Source organism: Camelina sativa, chromosome 12, assembly GCF_000633955.1.
Source record: "Camelina sativa cultivar DH55 chromosome 12, Cs, whole genome shotgun sequence".
NCBI lineage: Eukaryota > Viridiplantae > Streptophyta > Magnoliopsida > Brassicales > Brassicaceae > Camelina > Camelina sativa.
In genome coordinates, this window is record NC_025696.1 from 307,085 (window position 1) to 322,060 (window position 14,976).

Below are 14,976 nucleotides of genomic sequence, written 5' to 3' on the forward strand. Positions count from 1 at the left end.
AGATGTGAGCCAAACATATTTATCGGATTACTATTACAGTGGGGGCAGTGTTCTTTTTCGGCGAATAATGTATATATTTTTTCTTTTTCTACAATCTTTTTCTTTTACAGAACTAATATCACAAACAGTGTTATGCATGCACTGTAAAATTAGATTATTGATTTCTTCACGTAATTATAATATGTATATTTTATGAGAAAAGCCCTTAAACACATATTTGTTTGGTATGTGTATCCTAATTTATAATTCTTGGCAAATGCAAATGATACATCGTACATAACCATCAAATTGGTCGCACATGCTTACATGCATCCAAAGTTTGGAATATTTTTTTAACAAAATAAAAAAAAGTTTGGAATATTACCCTTTTTCCAATAAAACGAATATAAAAATATACTCTTTTGGTGAAATTAAACATTTCTTTTTTTGCTTTCAGGATAACAAAAATCCTTGAATAAGGAGATTCAGTTCATCTAATATAATTACTTCTATTTGAATAAGTTAAACAACCTTTTTTAAAATAAAAAATTGAAGAAAAAAGAAGTGGTTGGTTAATTAAATTTTAACAACAAATTAACCACAAGAAAAATCCGAAAACTTTGAAGTAGTCGCACAAGAAAAAATTAAATTTGTAGGTTTTTAAAAAAAAAAAAAAGAAAAAGAAATATAAATGTAGTATACGTAATTACGTATAGTATAGGTCGAGGCAGGCGGACCCTACAAGTTTATAGCTTATCTTCTTCAAACAGAAAACAAAACCAAACTTGGCGACAACTCCGCCGATCGAACCCACGTGGTTTCTTGTACATCCGTTAGATGGGTACACATGTGGGACCCAGTTATATTATCCCTCATTATTTGCATTTGGTGGACTCACTCACCACCGTTGACACGTGGCGAATCTGTGATTTAAGAGAGCGGTCCGGTCCGGTTGTTATCTATCGAACGAGAATCGAATTTTCACATTAAATATTTTTTCCTCACTCCCTCAGACCGGTGTAACAATTTAGTACTGCATTATTATTGTTATTATTATTCAAACGAAACATGACACAACAATCAGCTAATAGATGCGGCGGATAACTAATAAGAACATCATTTTTTTTAACTTTTGGAAGATGGATTGATGGCTGCGAATCGGAGAGAAGACTCACCTAGTCCGACATGATCGCACTTGACTATGCAATGGGAATGAAACTGTGCGTTTTAGCTTTGCGGTTGAGGTCTTATTCTCAAGTACCTTTCCGTTGCACTTTTCTCGATCCATATCATCAACAACAATCGCCAACCTCTCACAATTGTTTTCTATAGTTTCTTCATTTCCACTCTTCCCGGCAGAACTGTTGTTGTTGACACACTCTTCTTCTTCAACTGCTAAGCTAGCAACTTGCGTAGACCCGTGGGGTCTTGACGTAACAATCATGGTGATACCGAGACCGACCCAGATGATAATAGGTAGAATGATCAGGGACAAGGCGTAGTAGATGATCCATTGGAATCCCCTATGGTTCTTGCCGTGAAATGTCCATTCAAAAGCAAAAGCAATCCCCGAGAAGAAAGTTGCAAAACTGCTTATAAATAGAATTCTAGCAATTCTCGGGTTAGGAACATCAAAGAATGTTGTGATGCGTTCGAGCCACCGCTTTGGTGGACTTGTGGCGGTCTTCTTTGGCTTTTGGTCCATGTCCTTTCTTTCCTTTTGAGTGAAACTGTTGAAGAGATGTGAGTAAAGTCGTTCAAGCTTTTTGTTTACTACTAATATATTTGTTTTCCCTATTTCTTTGTTAAAGTTGTTAAGATTTTGCTATATAATTGTTGAGGTTTTGATTTTCAAAATTGTAATTCAACTATATTTATTAATTACAAGAAACATCGAACCAAGTCAAAACAGTACTACTAAACATTTGCATTAAGGGAGCTATGTACAATAAAACACAATAACGACCCTGCCTAGCTTCATTGTCTCATTCGAACTTTGATCCTAATTGTTGAAACTAAAACTGACAAAAGGCAAAAGCGATGATGAAGAGAGAGAGCAATACTTGATATACCGTATAGTGGCTACTGACCGGCCCATAAATTTAGGCTACTTGATAGTCATGTGGCGGTTTGTACCGTGCCTAGCCCAATAGTACTCTATTTTTGTAGATTCTCATTTTGAAGCATTTCCCAGGCATTTAACTCTAGTATAAAAAATAATTTTATAAAAGATAAATTTATTTGTTATAAGATAATATATATGAGAAACTATTATATAATTATTTATTTAATACATTAAAATATTAATATGGATATAACGTTTATAATATATATTATTGTTTTATTTTAGTTTAATGTGTTATATTATATATATTTCAAAAAGTTATTGAAATTTAAATTGTAAATATAGATATAAACTTTTATAATAAATTATAATATATATTAATTATTTTTAATTAATGTGTTACATTGTTTTATTTTAGTTTGATTTTCTATTTGGGCTTAGGCCTTTCAGAGTTAGGGCTTTTATGCTTATTTGATTCTCTGGCTTGTTTGTAGGCTTGTAATTTTGCTTTGTTTGTAGGCTCTGTACTTTTGGCCTGTCTCTTTGGCAGTTTGGCCTGTTTCTTCGGCCTTATACTATAAATAAAAACAGTAGTGACGAAAATATATATATATGTGCTAAGCAATGAATTACTTATGAGACTTGATTTTTTTGGGTTTGATATATTTCAGGGGCTTGGTTTGGTTTGTGCTTGGTTTGGTTTGTGCTAAGAGTCACTTTTTCTCTCGTGCATTCATTAATGGGCAAACACAGGTTCGTTATCAATTAAAAAGATAGATTACACCTTTATATATATATGTGCTAAGCAATGAATTACTTATGAGCCTTGATTTTTTTGGGTTTGATATATTTCAGGGGCTTGGTTTGGTTTGTACTAAGAGTCACTTTTTCTCTCGCGCATTCATTAATGGGCAAACACAGGTTCGTTATCAATTAAAAAGATAGATTACACCTTTATATATATATGTGCTAAGCAATGAATTAGTTATGAGACTGATTTTTTTGGGTTTGATATATTTCAGGGGCTTGGTTTGGTTTGTGCTAAGAGGCACTTTTTCTCTCGCGCATTCATTAATGGGCAAACACAGGTTCGTTATCAATTAAAAAGATAGATTACACCTTTATATATATATGTGCTAAGCAATGAATTAGTTATGAGACTTATTTTTTTGGGTTTGATATATTTCAGGGACTTGGTTTGGTTTGTGCTAAGAGTCACTCTTTCTCTCGCGCATTCATCAATGAGCAAAAGGTTTGTTTATCAATTTTAAAAAATAGATTACACCTTTATATATATGGGGTAAGCATAGTTGAGTGTGAAAAATAAAAGATGTAACCATTGTTGAGTTTATTGTGTCGTGCTTTTGTTTCCGTAAGTTTAACAATTGTTGAAATTATCAATGTATATTTTTATATATATAACAATTTCTAAAATTTATTAAATGTAAAATATAATTTTTTAAAAAAATATATAACAATGAGTGATAATTAATTTTTTTAATAAAACACATTTAAATTATATTTTTTAATTAATATCATATATTAAATATAAATAAAATATCTAATACTCCGATATTATACCAATCAACTAAATGTGTTATACTAATCAGAGCGTACAGATTATGCACCTTAATGTTTATGCTACATAATGCTAATGCTCTAGTATATGGGGTTCTAATGAGAGATACTCATCATGCATTTGACTAATATACCCTTGTTGTAATTGCAATATGCAAGAAACAAATAACAAGGTTATTTTCGTCTTATGAAAGACATGTCTTTAGAGTGGGCCGAATGTTGGCCCAAATAATAAAATGGGTCGAATACGGGTAAAACCCGGATTGAGATCCCGACGTGTGCGCTGCTTCGTTGTTGTAATATATATCAATCAAATCAGATTAGCCTTACGGAAAAACTCTGATCCTTTTAGCTAAAATTCAACGGAGAGAGATCTGAGTTTCTGAGAGAGATCAGATTCCATCGTCGAACGAACGAAGATCTTAAGATCCAGAATCGCCTGAGATGTCTACCTTTAGTGGCGATGAGACCGCTCCTTTCTTCGGCTTCCTTGGCGCTGCTGCTGCCCTCGTCTTCTCCTGTAATTTCATTCCTCCTTACTCTCTCTTATCTTTTTCTCCCGCTCTGAATCATTCGCTGATTTCGTTTGTGTTTATTGATTTCTCAAAGTTGCTTTTGCGCTTTAGATCGGCCCTGAATAATTCACCGATCTGCTTTGTTCCTGATTATATTTCTTATATGTAATTGCTCTGAAATACGACCTTATTTTCCCCCCTGGGTTTGATTTGGCTTAGCAGCGATACTACTCACTGAACTATATACGTCTCTCCTTTTAGAAAATTCTAGTTTTATCATCAGCAGATCAGATTCCTAGAGTCATTGCTAGATCTGTATTGTTGTTGATTATCTGAGGATCTATCAGGCTTTGTGATTAATTGGTGAAGGAAATTTTTTACTTATTTACCATCAAAGTGGTTTAGTTGCTTTCATCCTGGTCAGTTAGATAATACTTGTTCAGATCCAAGGGATGCTGATTTACTAGTCTAAAGCATAGTGATCGATCTTAAAGAGTGTGTATCTTTGTGTGTGATTTGTCTGATGTGGTGGAGTTTACTGTGTTTAACTAGGCATGGGAGCTGCATATGGTACAGCAAAGAGTGGTGTCGGTGTGGCATCTATGGGTGTCATGAGGCCCGAGTTGGTGATGAAGTCTATTGTCCCTGTTGTTATGGCTGGAGTGTTGGGTATCTACGGTTTGATTATTGCTGTTATCATCAGTACCGGGATTAACCCCAAGGCTAAATCTTACTACCTCTTCGACGGATATGCACATCTCTCTTCTGGTCTTGCTTGTGGGCTTGCTGGTCTTTCTGCTGGAATGGCCATTGGTATTGTTGGTGATGCTGGTGTCAGGTATGATCCTCCTTGTCTTTCTTCATTTGCTAAAAGACTCAATTTCTTAGAAGCATTTCCTTATGAACCTGGATAACTTGAGTTTGGTGTCACAAATTCAGTTTCGTCACTATGTTCTAGGCCAATGGCGTATTTGATATGTCTAGCATCTTTAAGTATGTGTGTGTGAGTGTCTGTTCCTTCATATATCCGTCTGATAAGCAACTTTGTTGGTTGATGACAGGGCCAATGCTCAACAGCCAAAGCTTTTCGTTGGTATGATTCTTATCCTCATTTTCGCTGAAGCTCTGGCTCTATACGGTCTTATCGTGGGGATCATTTTGTCCTCCCGAGCTGGTCAGTCCAGAGCCGAATGAGAAGAGAATGCCGGTTCTTGAACTCAAGCATGATTCTTTCTTTCCCTTTTCCCCGGTCTGTTCATGGAGTCGGGATCTTTCTTATATTATTTGTCAGGTTAGTAGAGAGACACAATGGTTTTGCTCCCTGTAGAGCATGTTTTTTTCTCTGAAGAACGTGCTTGCTCGAAACAAAAACCACACATCATCAAAAGTGTTGTTCGTTTTTCACCATTATGTTATGTTTGTAATGAGACCGTGACGGATTCTTATGTTCCCAGTAAGATAACTGTGGGAGACGCCCTCTATTTATATCTTTTGTCATTTTCAAATAAATTACCAGAAAACTCGATTTTATCTTGTTTATGAAATTTTTCTGAGTCTATTTTTTTTGTTACTCTATGTCATTAACATGTTTTTTTTACTTGCAAATTACTCGTGGATAGAAATAAACAGTTGAAGTGAATTAATCAAAAGAACATCAGTACAACAAAATCGGTTGAGTTGTTGAAAAGGTTTGTCGAAGACCATATATTATATTTCAATCCAGAACAGGGACATGGAGCAGCGATATGCAATGTACTACATACAGTGTCTAAAAGATAGACGTGAACACACGGTCCGAACTGAATGAAGCTTACTAGTTTAGCTTCTTACAAGTTTTAGCTTCACTTAAATCCGAGGCAGAAGAATGCTTGTTTGTAAAACTTACAAAAACGCTGCGCTGTTTAGTTAGTAGAGAAGCCAAATGTGTGTTGTTTTTATAACGAAATGAACCGAACCGTCGTCTTTGACTGGTTTTGAAAAAAGCTCTCTTTGAAATTTTCTAACCGTCTCTCTTTTCTGAATTACTCTCTCTCTCTCTCTCTCTCATTTGTGTGCTTTTCATCATAAATATAAAAAGTCAAAATCCGATCATCGTATCGTACGTTCTCAATTCCCCTTAAAGCCGTTACAAATTTTAGGGTTTTTAGTCTGCCTTCGCCGGTTGGGTCAAATAACAATTAAAATCTGGAAATGTCTTCCCAAATTAGGTCACCGAAGAAGCAACCGCCGGAGCCGCCGTGTCTAATTTCGCTTCTCCCTGAAGAAATCATCGTCGATATCGTAGCCCGTGTCCCGAGATGCTATTACCCAACTCTCTCCCAAGTCTCAAAGCGTTTCCGATCCCTCGTCTCGTCTCCGGAGCTTTACACAAGACGCTCCTCCCTCGGATTCATAGAACAATGCCTCTATGTCGCAATCTCCAAAGATCAAACCTCAGATATCCACTGGTTTACTCTTTGCCGGAAACCTAACGGAGGAGGAGAAGAAACACTCTCCGGCGGCGATCATCGTTTGGTACATATCCCTTCTCTCCCTCCCATGCCACTCCATGGAAGCTATGTAGGTCTTGGTCCTAACATCTTTGTGATGGGTGGATTTTGCGATTGGAAGATCACATCGAGCGTTTCGCTTATCGATTGTAGAACTCACACGGCTCAGTCTCTCACTGACATGCCTAAAGCCGTTGCTATTTCCGTCACGGAGCTTATTGATCGGAAGATTTATATAATTGGTGGTTCAGATACGCTTTCTCCTCTGAAATCGCCTTCGAGAAGCATTATGGTGTTCGATACAGATGCTGAAACGTGGTCTCTTAACTCGAGACCAGATTGGGAGCAAGGGAAGAGATGGTTCAGTAGTGTGGCTATAGGAGGTAAGATTTATATGAGGACTTGTTACAATAGCTTTGTTTACGATCCCAATGAAGATGTTTGTGATAAAGACGTGGCTTTGCATTCTAAGGAGTGGTCGAGTGCGTGTGTGATTGATGATGTGTTGTATTACTATGATGTGATTAAGAATTGTTTGAGAGTTTATGATCCAAAGCAGAGCTCTTGGGGAGTGGTGAGAGGTTTTGAAGGAGTGTTGCCTCGGGGTTGTAAGTGGTCGAAAACTGCGAGTTACAACGGTGGTAAATTGGTTCTCTTTTTACAGAAAACAGAGAAAGCAGAGATTTGGCGTGCGGAGAAAACAGAGATTTGGTGTGCGGAGATCGCTGTGGAAAGACGAGATGGTGGAGAGATTTGGGGTAAAGTTGAATGGTGTAATGTTGTGCTTGGTGGGAATTTTCATGTTATGGAATGTGTAACTGTTGTGCTCTGATCTTGTGATCAATCTGAAATAAACTTTTTGCGCCCTGTTAGTACTTGTGTGGCTATTAGCTTATGAATGTGCTTCATAGCCTCCTTCTGTATGGTGTGATGTTGTGTTTGGTGGGGGCAATCTTACATTTGTGAATTGAGTCCCCTGCTGCTTCTTCTGTTCTTTTGTAGTGATTCTGAAATTAACTTGACAGAAGGATCTAGCATAAAAGGTTGGAGTAACAACGACACTTTGCAAGTATACTAGATTGCTAGCTCATATTTGGCATTTCACTTTTCAAACGCATTGCTATCGAAACAGCTTCTTTATTTGTGGATTAGGAAAAGAAAAGTTCCGCCATGTCTTGTAGAAACTGTTTGGGATCCTATACGCCTCATTTATCTTCATCTAATGTTGATTTTTGTAACGTAGGTTAAATGATGAAAGTAAACATTATCAACCAATAAAATAGAAGAGATGAAAACGTCTTTGCTGACAAATCTTATGACATATGCAACAAATCTTTGTCTCTGATATCCCTTTAAAGAAAGCAAGACCTATATGAGAATTTGTTTATTATGTTACCATTTGAGAATGTGTTTACACTTTACAAGTTATTTTTATATTAAATTTAAGATCTATGACAATTTTTTACGGGTAAACAGACCAGAATTACAACATTGTATGTTTCAAATTCGAAAGACAAACAAAGAAAACGCAAAGAAACCAAGAAGATGTACAAAAGATGGCTTCTGCTACAAGAAACTCAAAAGCATAGTGTCATTGGCGAAGCAGAAGTTAGAAAAGTGTAGGCATGCTTTTTCTCCAGCTATGTGATCTCCGAGTTGTCAAGAACGAAGGAGGTGTAAAGGTCAGACCAAACATCTCCTTCATGGCTCTGCCTTGCTCAGCGAACCTCACAAGCTTCGCTACAACATCTGCACTTTCTACAACCTGAGTCATGTCTTTGGGATTGCTCCAGAGCTCGTTCACAAGTTGTAACCGCCTTCGTTTTGAGTTAACCGCAATCCCAAACTTGTGATAGATTCTTTTCCTCTCTTCTGCTGAAAACCTTTTCCCCAAAAGCTTGCTCAGCATCTTTCTCTCCCTGTGAAGCGCTTTCCGGCTTTACCAAAACCAAACGCCACAAAAAAAAAGGGTAGGACTTAAACAAAACTGCAACCACAAATGCCAAACGCTATATACAAACACCAATAAAAAATCTAACCTGGAGGCCAGTGTTAAGGTTTCTCCTCCTTCCTCCAATGCTTGGTTTCCCTGAGAGAAGCTATCTTTCATAAACAAAAGTCTTCTTAGCTCTACTCCCATGTAGATTGAATCCGCCTCATCTCCTTTGAAGAGCAAGTAAAAGTATGTTCTATGCACCAAAGAGATGTTACAGGTTTGCCATAGTTCCAGAATCTCTTGCCGCTGTCTCTCAAATTCTCTGTCCATGGATTCCAGACCAATGTCTCTCCCAATTTTACCAGAATCCTCAGCATTCAAGACCTGATAAACAAAACTTGAAAATGAATTGTAAAGTAAGAAGAATCGATCAGTATATATGATTTTGAACTTACCTCGCCTTGACGCTTAGCCATTTCCTTGAGCCCTTCAACGAACGTCCGGATGGTAGTGATACCTCCCTCTTCTCCCAACGGCGTTCTGATGCTCTGAGCACCAGTGGAATCGCTCGCGCAAGAAGACATAGAATCATTCCTCGACACACTAGAACCGAAGTCTAAATCAGGAAACGCAATCTTGTGACTCTCTGGTCTTCCGAGGAAGTTTGTCCCGAGGTTTTCAGGCGGAGAGCTCATGCCTGGAACGGTCTCAGTGCGGTTCCAGCTTCTCACCCTGACGTTATGGCCTACACTCGTTTCACCATTGGCATCCTCACCACGGCCTAAAACGTTTTCAGGTTCTGCTCTCTCGTCTATGTTGTTATTATAGACAGTGACTGATTCCTCAGTCTCAATGCATTGAACTTCTCTGCAATATTCTTCTGATCGATCTTCAGAACGCCTAGGCAACTCTTCATCTAGATCCTCGTCGTCAGAGTGAGAATGAACATAAGCTCTTGATATTGACAGGGGTGTCGACATCCCATCTGATATGTAACTCCTTATGTCTGAATCAACCACGCCTGATGTCTCTGATACTGAACCATCCTCCCACTTGTCTGTGTGGTTGCCGAAAAGTGGAGTTCCAGGCTTACGACAGAGCAAAAACATAAGCAAGCCGTTTAGTAATACTGGCAGCAATAGATAATTGGGAAGAATCGGCAATACCTTTGACGCCACATTGTGTTCAACCATTCTCATGAAATCTTCAAGCCGGGATTGAGCAAGATCCCTCTGTTTTCTCAACTCTGTGATCTGCTTTTCCATCTGCATAACACGAACTCTTAATCAGCATTACTTCACCCCACAGTTACAAAAACAAGTCAATGTCATACCAAACCTGAAAATGATACTTATGAAAGCACAAACCTTTTGTATCTGAAGATCCTTCTTCCTCACCGTCATCGCACAATCACAGTTTGAGGCAGGTGAGGAGGCAGGGTTTCTCAGTTCGGTCTCGAGCCTCGCAAGCTCACGCTGTAGTTGCTTCAGCAGAGCCTTGTCTGACATAACAACATTGATCCGCGCCTTTGTGGTAACTTCCTTTGCACAGCACGCAAACAAGAGAGTGTTCCTCGTTAGCTCTACATGACTCCTCGCTGGGCTGAGAGTGCATATGATGGCGGTTCTTGCATTCCCTCCCAGGCATGGTTGTAAAATTCGTGTTAGCTTGGAGTCTCTAAAGTTGATGTGCCCTTGTTTTCCCTTACTAGAACAAGTGTAAAAACGCGTGGTTCTATTAAATAAAATATAACTACTAAAGCATGTACTTCAAAGGATGTACTGTTCACACACCTAAGTTTACGGATCACTGTTCCAAGAGTCAGCAGACTTCGATTGATATGGCAGCCTTCCTTGAGTCTTGTACCAGCTGACATCGCCTGTGATGCACGCTCACTTCCTGCTAGATCGATGAAATTCTGCACATAAAGGGAGATGAACATGGACACGGTTATTAGAGAAACAAAAGCCTCAAGATCCAACATAAAGAAGGGTTGTTTAGCTTTGTAGATGAGAGCATACCACACTCGCCATGAGGGTTGTAGAGTTTTCTTTGCCTAAGAACTCACGAGCAGAGCTTTCAACTGTCTAAAGATTAAGGAGACAATCAAGGGCCAAGCTAAGAGCGAGAGAATTTGTATGTTAAATCCAGTGATAGATAGAATTTTAACCAGTCTAATAATTTGATGAGATCTAGAACTTCGCTCATTCAATGAGGTTTCACCAATCTTGCGCTGTGCTGCAAAAGTGAAAAAAAATATGTAAGTCTCATTTCTTCAGACAACATTTTCTGAAGAACAATCTGATTTTCAGACCATTTGCAAAACATCATTACTATCATTGGCTACTTCATAGTAATGGAAAAGTGAGTTTCGACTTTTGAGTGTTACCTTCACAAATAGATAGAAGCTCCTTCAGATGGTTCCAGTCTCGCAGAGTTTCCTCTGTGGCTTTATCAACAACGGTCCCTTTCTAATAAGAAAAATTAGAGCAAGGAGAGTCAGAAAACTTTACAAACTAAAGGCTCCCTCGGTAGCGAAAATGACATTCATTTACCTCAGGATCGTCTCGTAGCCTCAGTGATGTACCATCCGAGCTAAGCAGATCTCGTATGGCCTCATTGTAGATCTCTATAGCTGAAAATTTCACAGCAAACGCCCTCTCTTCATGCTGCAGCGTCCAGATCCAATTAGTAGTGCATAAGAAAAATACAAACCAGCATTAACGTTGGAAAAAAAAATCTGATGTAGTGAGGTCTNCAACAACGGTCCCTTTCTAATAAGAAAAATTAGAGCAAGGAGAGTCAGAAAACTTTACAAACTAAAAGCTCTCTCGGTAACGAAAACGAATTCATTTACCTCAGGATCGTCTCGTAGCCTCAGTGATGTACCATCCGAGCTAAGCAGATCTCGTATGGCCTCATTGTAGATCTCTATAGCTGAAAATTTCACAGCAAACGCCCTTTCTTCATGCTGCAGCGTCCAGATCCAATTAGTAGTGCATAAGAAAAATACAAACCAGCATTAACGTTGGAAAAAAGAATCTGATGTAGTGAGGTCTGTACCTGAAATATATAGTCAAATATGTCAGCCACAGCAAACTCAGTAATACCAGACATGGTGTATGTCTTGCCGCTACTCGTCTGGCCATATGCAAAAATACTACCTGTCAATCATTACAGTCATTCAAGAACTTAGCATATCGTTTCTTCATCAATGCGAGCATCAGCAAAACAACGGGAAAGGATAACTTACAATTGATTCCTTTGACAACCGACAGAGCGATTTCCTTAGTTCCATCCTCGTATACTTGTCTGGTGGGACATTCACCTCGGTAGACTCTATCTGTCACCAAAAAAACATCAATCAGGAAATGGGAATCAGAGTCAACGTACGGATGAACAGTGAGATCTTTTCAAATAAAAAGTAAAGGTCAAAGCCAGGTATGAATTAAGTCCTTATATCTCATTATGGATTTCAGACTCAGGAGGTAAGCTATTAGTTTGGAGTTCAAGTAAGACAGAGGTTAAAGCACTATTGCTCTTCTTACCAAATGAATATGCAGAAGGAAAGTTTGAGCCTTCGCGCAACGTGTTTCTGTACAATATGGTGGTATCATTGATGCATTCCCAATCCGCAGCTTCATTAGCTGCAATCTCCTTCTCGTTAAGAGGCCTCAATCTCACCAGAACCAGTATCTTCTCTTCTCGGGCAACAGGCATCTGTGTCTTCTCCATCTCTTTCTGCTCTTCTTTAGCAAGTGCTACCAATAGCTCAACATTGGTTTGATTTCAGTGAAACCTTTTGTTTTCCTGAAACAGTTGTTCCTCTAAGATTGGAGTCCTTGGATATATATTGCAGAATATAATTTCAAAACTACTGAAAGAACTTCAAAAGCAGAATACTATTGAGAAAAAAAAAAACAGAAGGAGACTTATTTTCCAACTAACACTACACACAAATAAATGGCAAACTCAAGAAAATCTGATCTCACCAAACCAAAGCTAAGAGATTAAAACATGAAACATGCGTAGAAAAAGACAAGCTGTTATGTTCTGCCGAAAGAGAACACTTTATACATTTCAATGAACCAAACACAACAAAAAAAATAATAGAAGACTTTTTGTTATTATTTATAATATTAGGTTTTGTTCAAGACAGTTTACTTAGAAGGTGATCTACCTCAACTGAAGAGGCCAAAAAAAAACAAAGATTACCGACTTTATCTGTAATGGTCACCCACTAAGCTTGAAGACTAAGTCACGTTTTACCAATCTAAAACATTGTTTAATCAAATAAGAGGTAATGCAATGGTCCCACAGACCACATTTCTCTGTCTGAAAGGCATATATAAGTGTAAGAGGAAAAAAGAAGTTTAACATATTCTAAAGATTTGAAAAGTGTGACTTGGATTAAAATAACATTAAGTTTTTGTATACATCAATGGAGAGAGAGAGGGAGACAAGGTCAGTCACAATTGCGTGTTTTTAAGGTAAACTAAAAGGAGCTTCAAGTTTACTAGTCAAAGCGCATTGAAACTTTTCAATTGCATCAACCGAACATTTTAAAACATCATTAACAAAAAAATCGTAAGAATATAAAGTGCGTATACATGTCAAATAAACAAAAGGAAACATGCAAAGAGAGGTATATTACTTACCTAGAGAGTTGTCTTCTTCCTCAAGGCAATGTGTTTCCAAGAACATTGTTTTGTCTCTCTCCCTCGCACCCGGAAGCTCTGATCTGCAACATACACTACAGAATTCAGAATCAATCAATCAACACACAGATTCTTAAACTGTATTTCAACAATTGTCTTGTTAACTATTTCAAACTACACACCAAGAAAAAGACCCAAAAACAAAAAAACAGAATTTGAAAAAGGAAAGTAATAGTAATCCAAGAAGAAATAGTATACTAAGAAAAGAGACTGGAAAAATCTGATTTCAGGCTATATTAGCGAAATTCTCAAAAGTATAAACAACAACAACAATGCGAAGGAGAAGGGAGTTGCGACCCTAAACAATGTAGGGAATTGAAAGCACAATGACAAAATTGGAGACACCGTGACAGTGGTACCCGGAAAACCAAAACCAAAAAAAAAAAGAGGGAAAGATAGATAGAGAAAACACTACAAAGGATTGTTCTTCTTACGCTCACTCCTGCTAACTAGTTAGTTTGTATTTTTCGTCGTCTGCTTCTTTATTGCTGTCAAGGGTCGACCACTCACTCGACTCTGCTCGGCATTGATTGATGATTTGGTCCCCCAAAGATAGATTTGCTTCGCCGGTTTCTCTCTTTCTCTCTCTCTCTCTCTCTCCTCCGTCTAGGGGGAGTTGACAAATCTGTATAATGACCATTTTACCCCTGAATCTTTTATTTTTAGTAAGAACAACCGTCACATGGACCTCCTACTCTACTTCACTTTATATTCTGTCTGGAGCCCAATCGTGACAGGCCTTATCCTCGGCCCAGATGTTATTATTTACAAGTAGAAGCCCAACAATTAGCAATAATATCCACACCTGCTGCTGCTGCTACCGTCACCATGTTCCATGTACTGTACAAGGCAAATCAACATTATTCATCTCTTGATTCTTAGTAATTCTTACCTTAAGTTTTTTTTTTGGTTTTGTTCTCTTCTATTTTCTTCTTCACATCAAATATTTTTGTTCTCTTGAAATTTGCACGCTGTGTGTTTTATTAATGAATAATGATACACTAAATATTTTCTGTTTTATGTTATTAATGATACCTAAGGTAGGTTAAATACTACATTGAGATTCTTGATTCTAGAGTAACGTAAGCTACAACATACTCTGAAATGAAACCTTTTAACAAAAAAAAAAAAAACATACTCTGAAATGAAATGTGTACGCCATGTTAAAATATGTGTTTGTTTGCCTAAGACTTACATTAAGAGATCCATTCGGTAATCTCCATTTGCAATAGAATAGTGCGCAACTTGTATAATAAATACTATTAATGTCGATTTTTTTGAAGTATTTTATTTTTTGGATTTGTTTAACATATGAAAATTTTAATTCGTCGTGTTTAAAGAATATGTATAGCGTCAAAAATTTTACAGATACCAAGTGTCATAATATTTCTGCTAAGTAAATGTTTATGGAGAGAAAAATAAAACTTTGGGGGGAAAAAAATCTAACACAAATGTGATAGAAGATCTTTTAGTTAAATGAAAATGTGAAATATGGATGGGCAAAAAACTAACTTTAAACCAAGGCCACTAGTAGAGTTTTTGAGAGTTGGCTTTCAACTACTTCTCGACCACCAAATTTTTTTAAACGGCTGGTGACATTTGGCCCACCCACCTTTTTGTCCTTTTCCTTTTCTTTTTAATTTCCTCTTGTGGCTCTTATTTTTTTCCTTTTTCTTATATCATTTTTGTTCATATT

At 37.5% G+C, this 14,976-nt stretch overlaps 4 protein-coding genes across 8 annotated transcripts; 2 read left to right on the forward strand and 2 right to left on the reverse strand.

Annotated features, from left to right (window-relative positions):
- LOC104729192 lies at nt 974–1,780 on the reverse strand. Its single transcript, XM_019233855.1, has one exon. The coding sequence runs from the start codon at nt 1,682–1,684 to the stop codon at nt 1,151–1,153; it is 534 nt and encodes a 177-aa protein (XP_019089400.1). The 5' UTR covers nt 1,685–1,780; the 3' UTR covers nt 974–1,150.
- Nucleotides 3,933–5,593, forward strand: LOC104729194 (V-type proton ATPase subunit c1). The gene is made up of 3 exons (XM_010448103.2): nt 3,933–4,142; nt 4,690–4,975; nt 5,199–5,593. Exons 1-3 carry the CDS (start codon nt 4,067–4,069, stop codon nt 5,329–5,331), a joined length of 495 nt encoding a protein of 164 aa, XP_010446405.1. The 5' UTR covers nt 3,933–4,066; the 3' UTR covers nt 5,332–5,593.
- Nucleotides 6,156–7,498, forward strand: LOC104729195 (F-box/kelch-repeat protein At4g38940-like). The gene has a single exon (XM_010448104.2). The coding sequence runs from the start codon at nt 6,328–6,330 to the stop codon at nt 7,456–7,458; it is 1,131 nt and encodes a 376-aa protein (XP_010446406.1). The 5' UTR covers nt 6,156–6,327; the 3' UTR covers nt 7,459–7,498.
- Nucleotides 8,039–13,893, reverse strand: LOC104729196 (kinesin-like protein KIN-7F). 5 transcript variants are annotated; one of them, XM_010448109.2, is made up of 15 exons: nt 13,715–13,893; nt 13,221–13,303; nt 12,111–12,372; nt 11,816–11,905; nt 11,626–11,726; nt 11,118–11,231; nt 10,952–11,033; nt 10,733–10,800; nt 10,584–10,649; nt 10,356–10,480; nt 9,930–10,269; nt 9,729–9,827; nt 9,018–9,650; nt 8,666–8,946; nt 8,039–8,563 (listed from the first exon to the last, which is right to left on the reverse strand). In XM_010448109.2, the coding sequence occupies exons 3-15, from the start codon at nt 12,295–12,297 to the stop codon at nt 8,236–8,238; spliced, it is 2,514 nt and encodes an 837-aa protein (XP_010446411.1). In that variant the 5' UTR covers nt 12,298–12,372; nt 13,221–13,303; nt 13,715–13,893; the 3' UTR covers nt 8,039–8,235. The 5 variants fall into 5 exon arrangements, with proteins under 5 accessions (XP_010446411.1, XP_010446407.1, XP_010446408.1 ...); XM_010448105.2 differs by lacking the exon at nt 11,118–11,231 and adding an exon at nt 11,420–11,533; XM_010448106.2 differs by lacking the exon at nt 11,118–11,231 and adding an exon at nt 11,420–11,533 and having other exon boundaries at nt 13,221–13,315.

Bases quoted from the DNA above. Each gene is read 5' to 3' on its own strand.
- LOC104729194 (XM_010448103.2), top strand. From the start codon at position 4,067: ATGTCTACCTTTAGTGGCGATGAGACCGCTCCTTTCTTCGGCTTCCTT. The intron at 4,143-4,689 runs GTAATTTCATTC...GTGTTTAACTAG, and splicing joins TGCTGCCCTCGTCTTCTCCT to GCATGGGAGCTGCATATGGT. The intron at 4,976-5,198 runs GTATGATCCTCC...GGTTGATGACAG, and splicing joins GTTGGTGATGCTGGTGTCAG to GGCCAATGCTCAACAGCCAA.
- LOC104729195 (XM_010448104.2), top strand. From the start codon at position 6,328: ATGTCTTCCCAAATTAGGTCACCGAAGAAGCAACCGCCGGAGCCGCCG.
- LOC104729192 (XM_019233855.1), bottom strand. From the start codon at position 1,684: ATGGACCAAAAGCCAAAGAAGACCGCCACAAGTCCACCAAAGCGGTGG.
- LOC104729196 (XM_010448109.2), bottom strand. From the start codon at position 12,297: ATGGAGAAGACACAGATGCCTGTTGCCCGAGAAGAGAAGATACTGGTT. The intron at 8,947-9,017 runs GTAAGTTCAAAA...TTTGTTTATCAG, and splicing joins TGGCTAAGCGTCAAGGCGAG to GTCTTGAATGCTGAGGATTC. The intron at 8,564-8,665 runs GTTAGATTTTTT...GTTTTGGTAAAG, and splicing joins ACCTTAACACTGGCCTCCAG to CCGGAAAGCGCTTCACAGGG.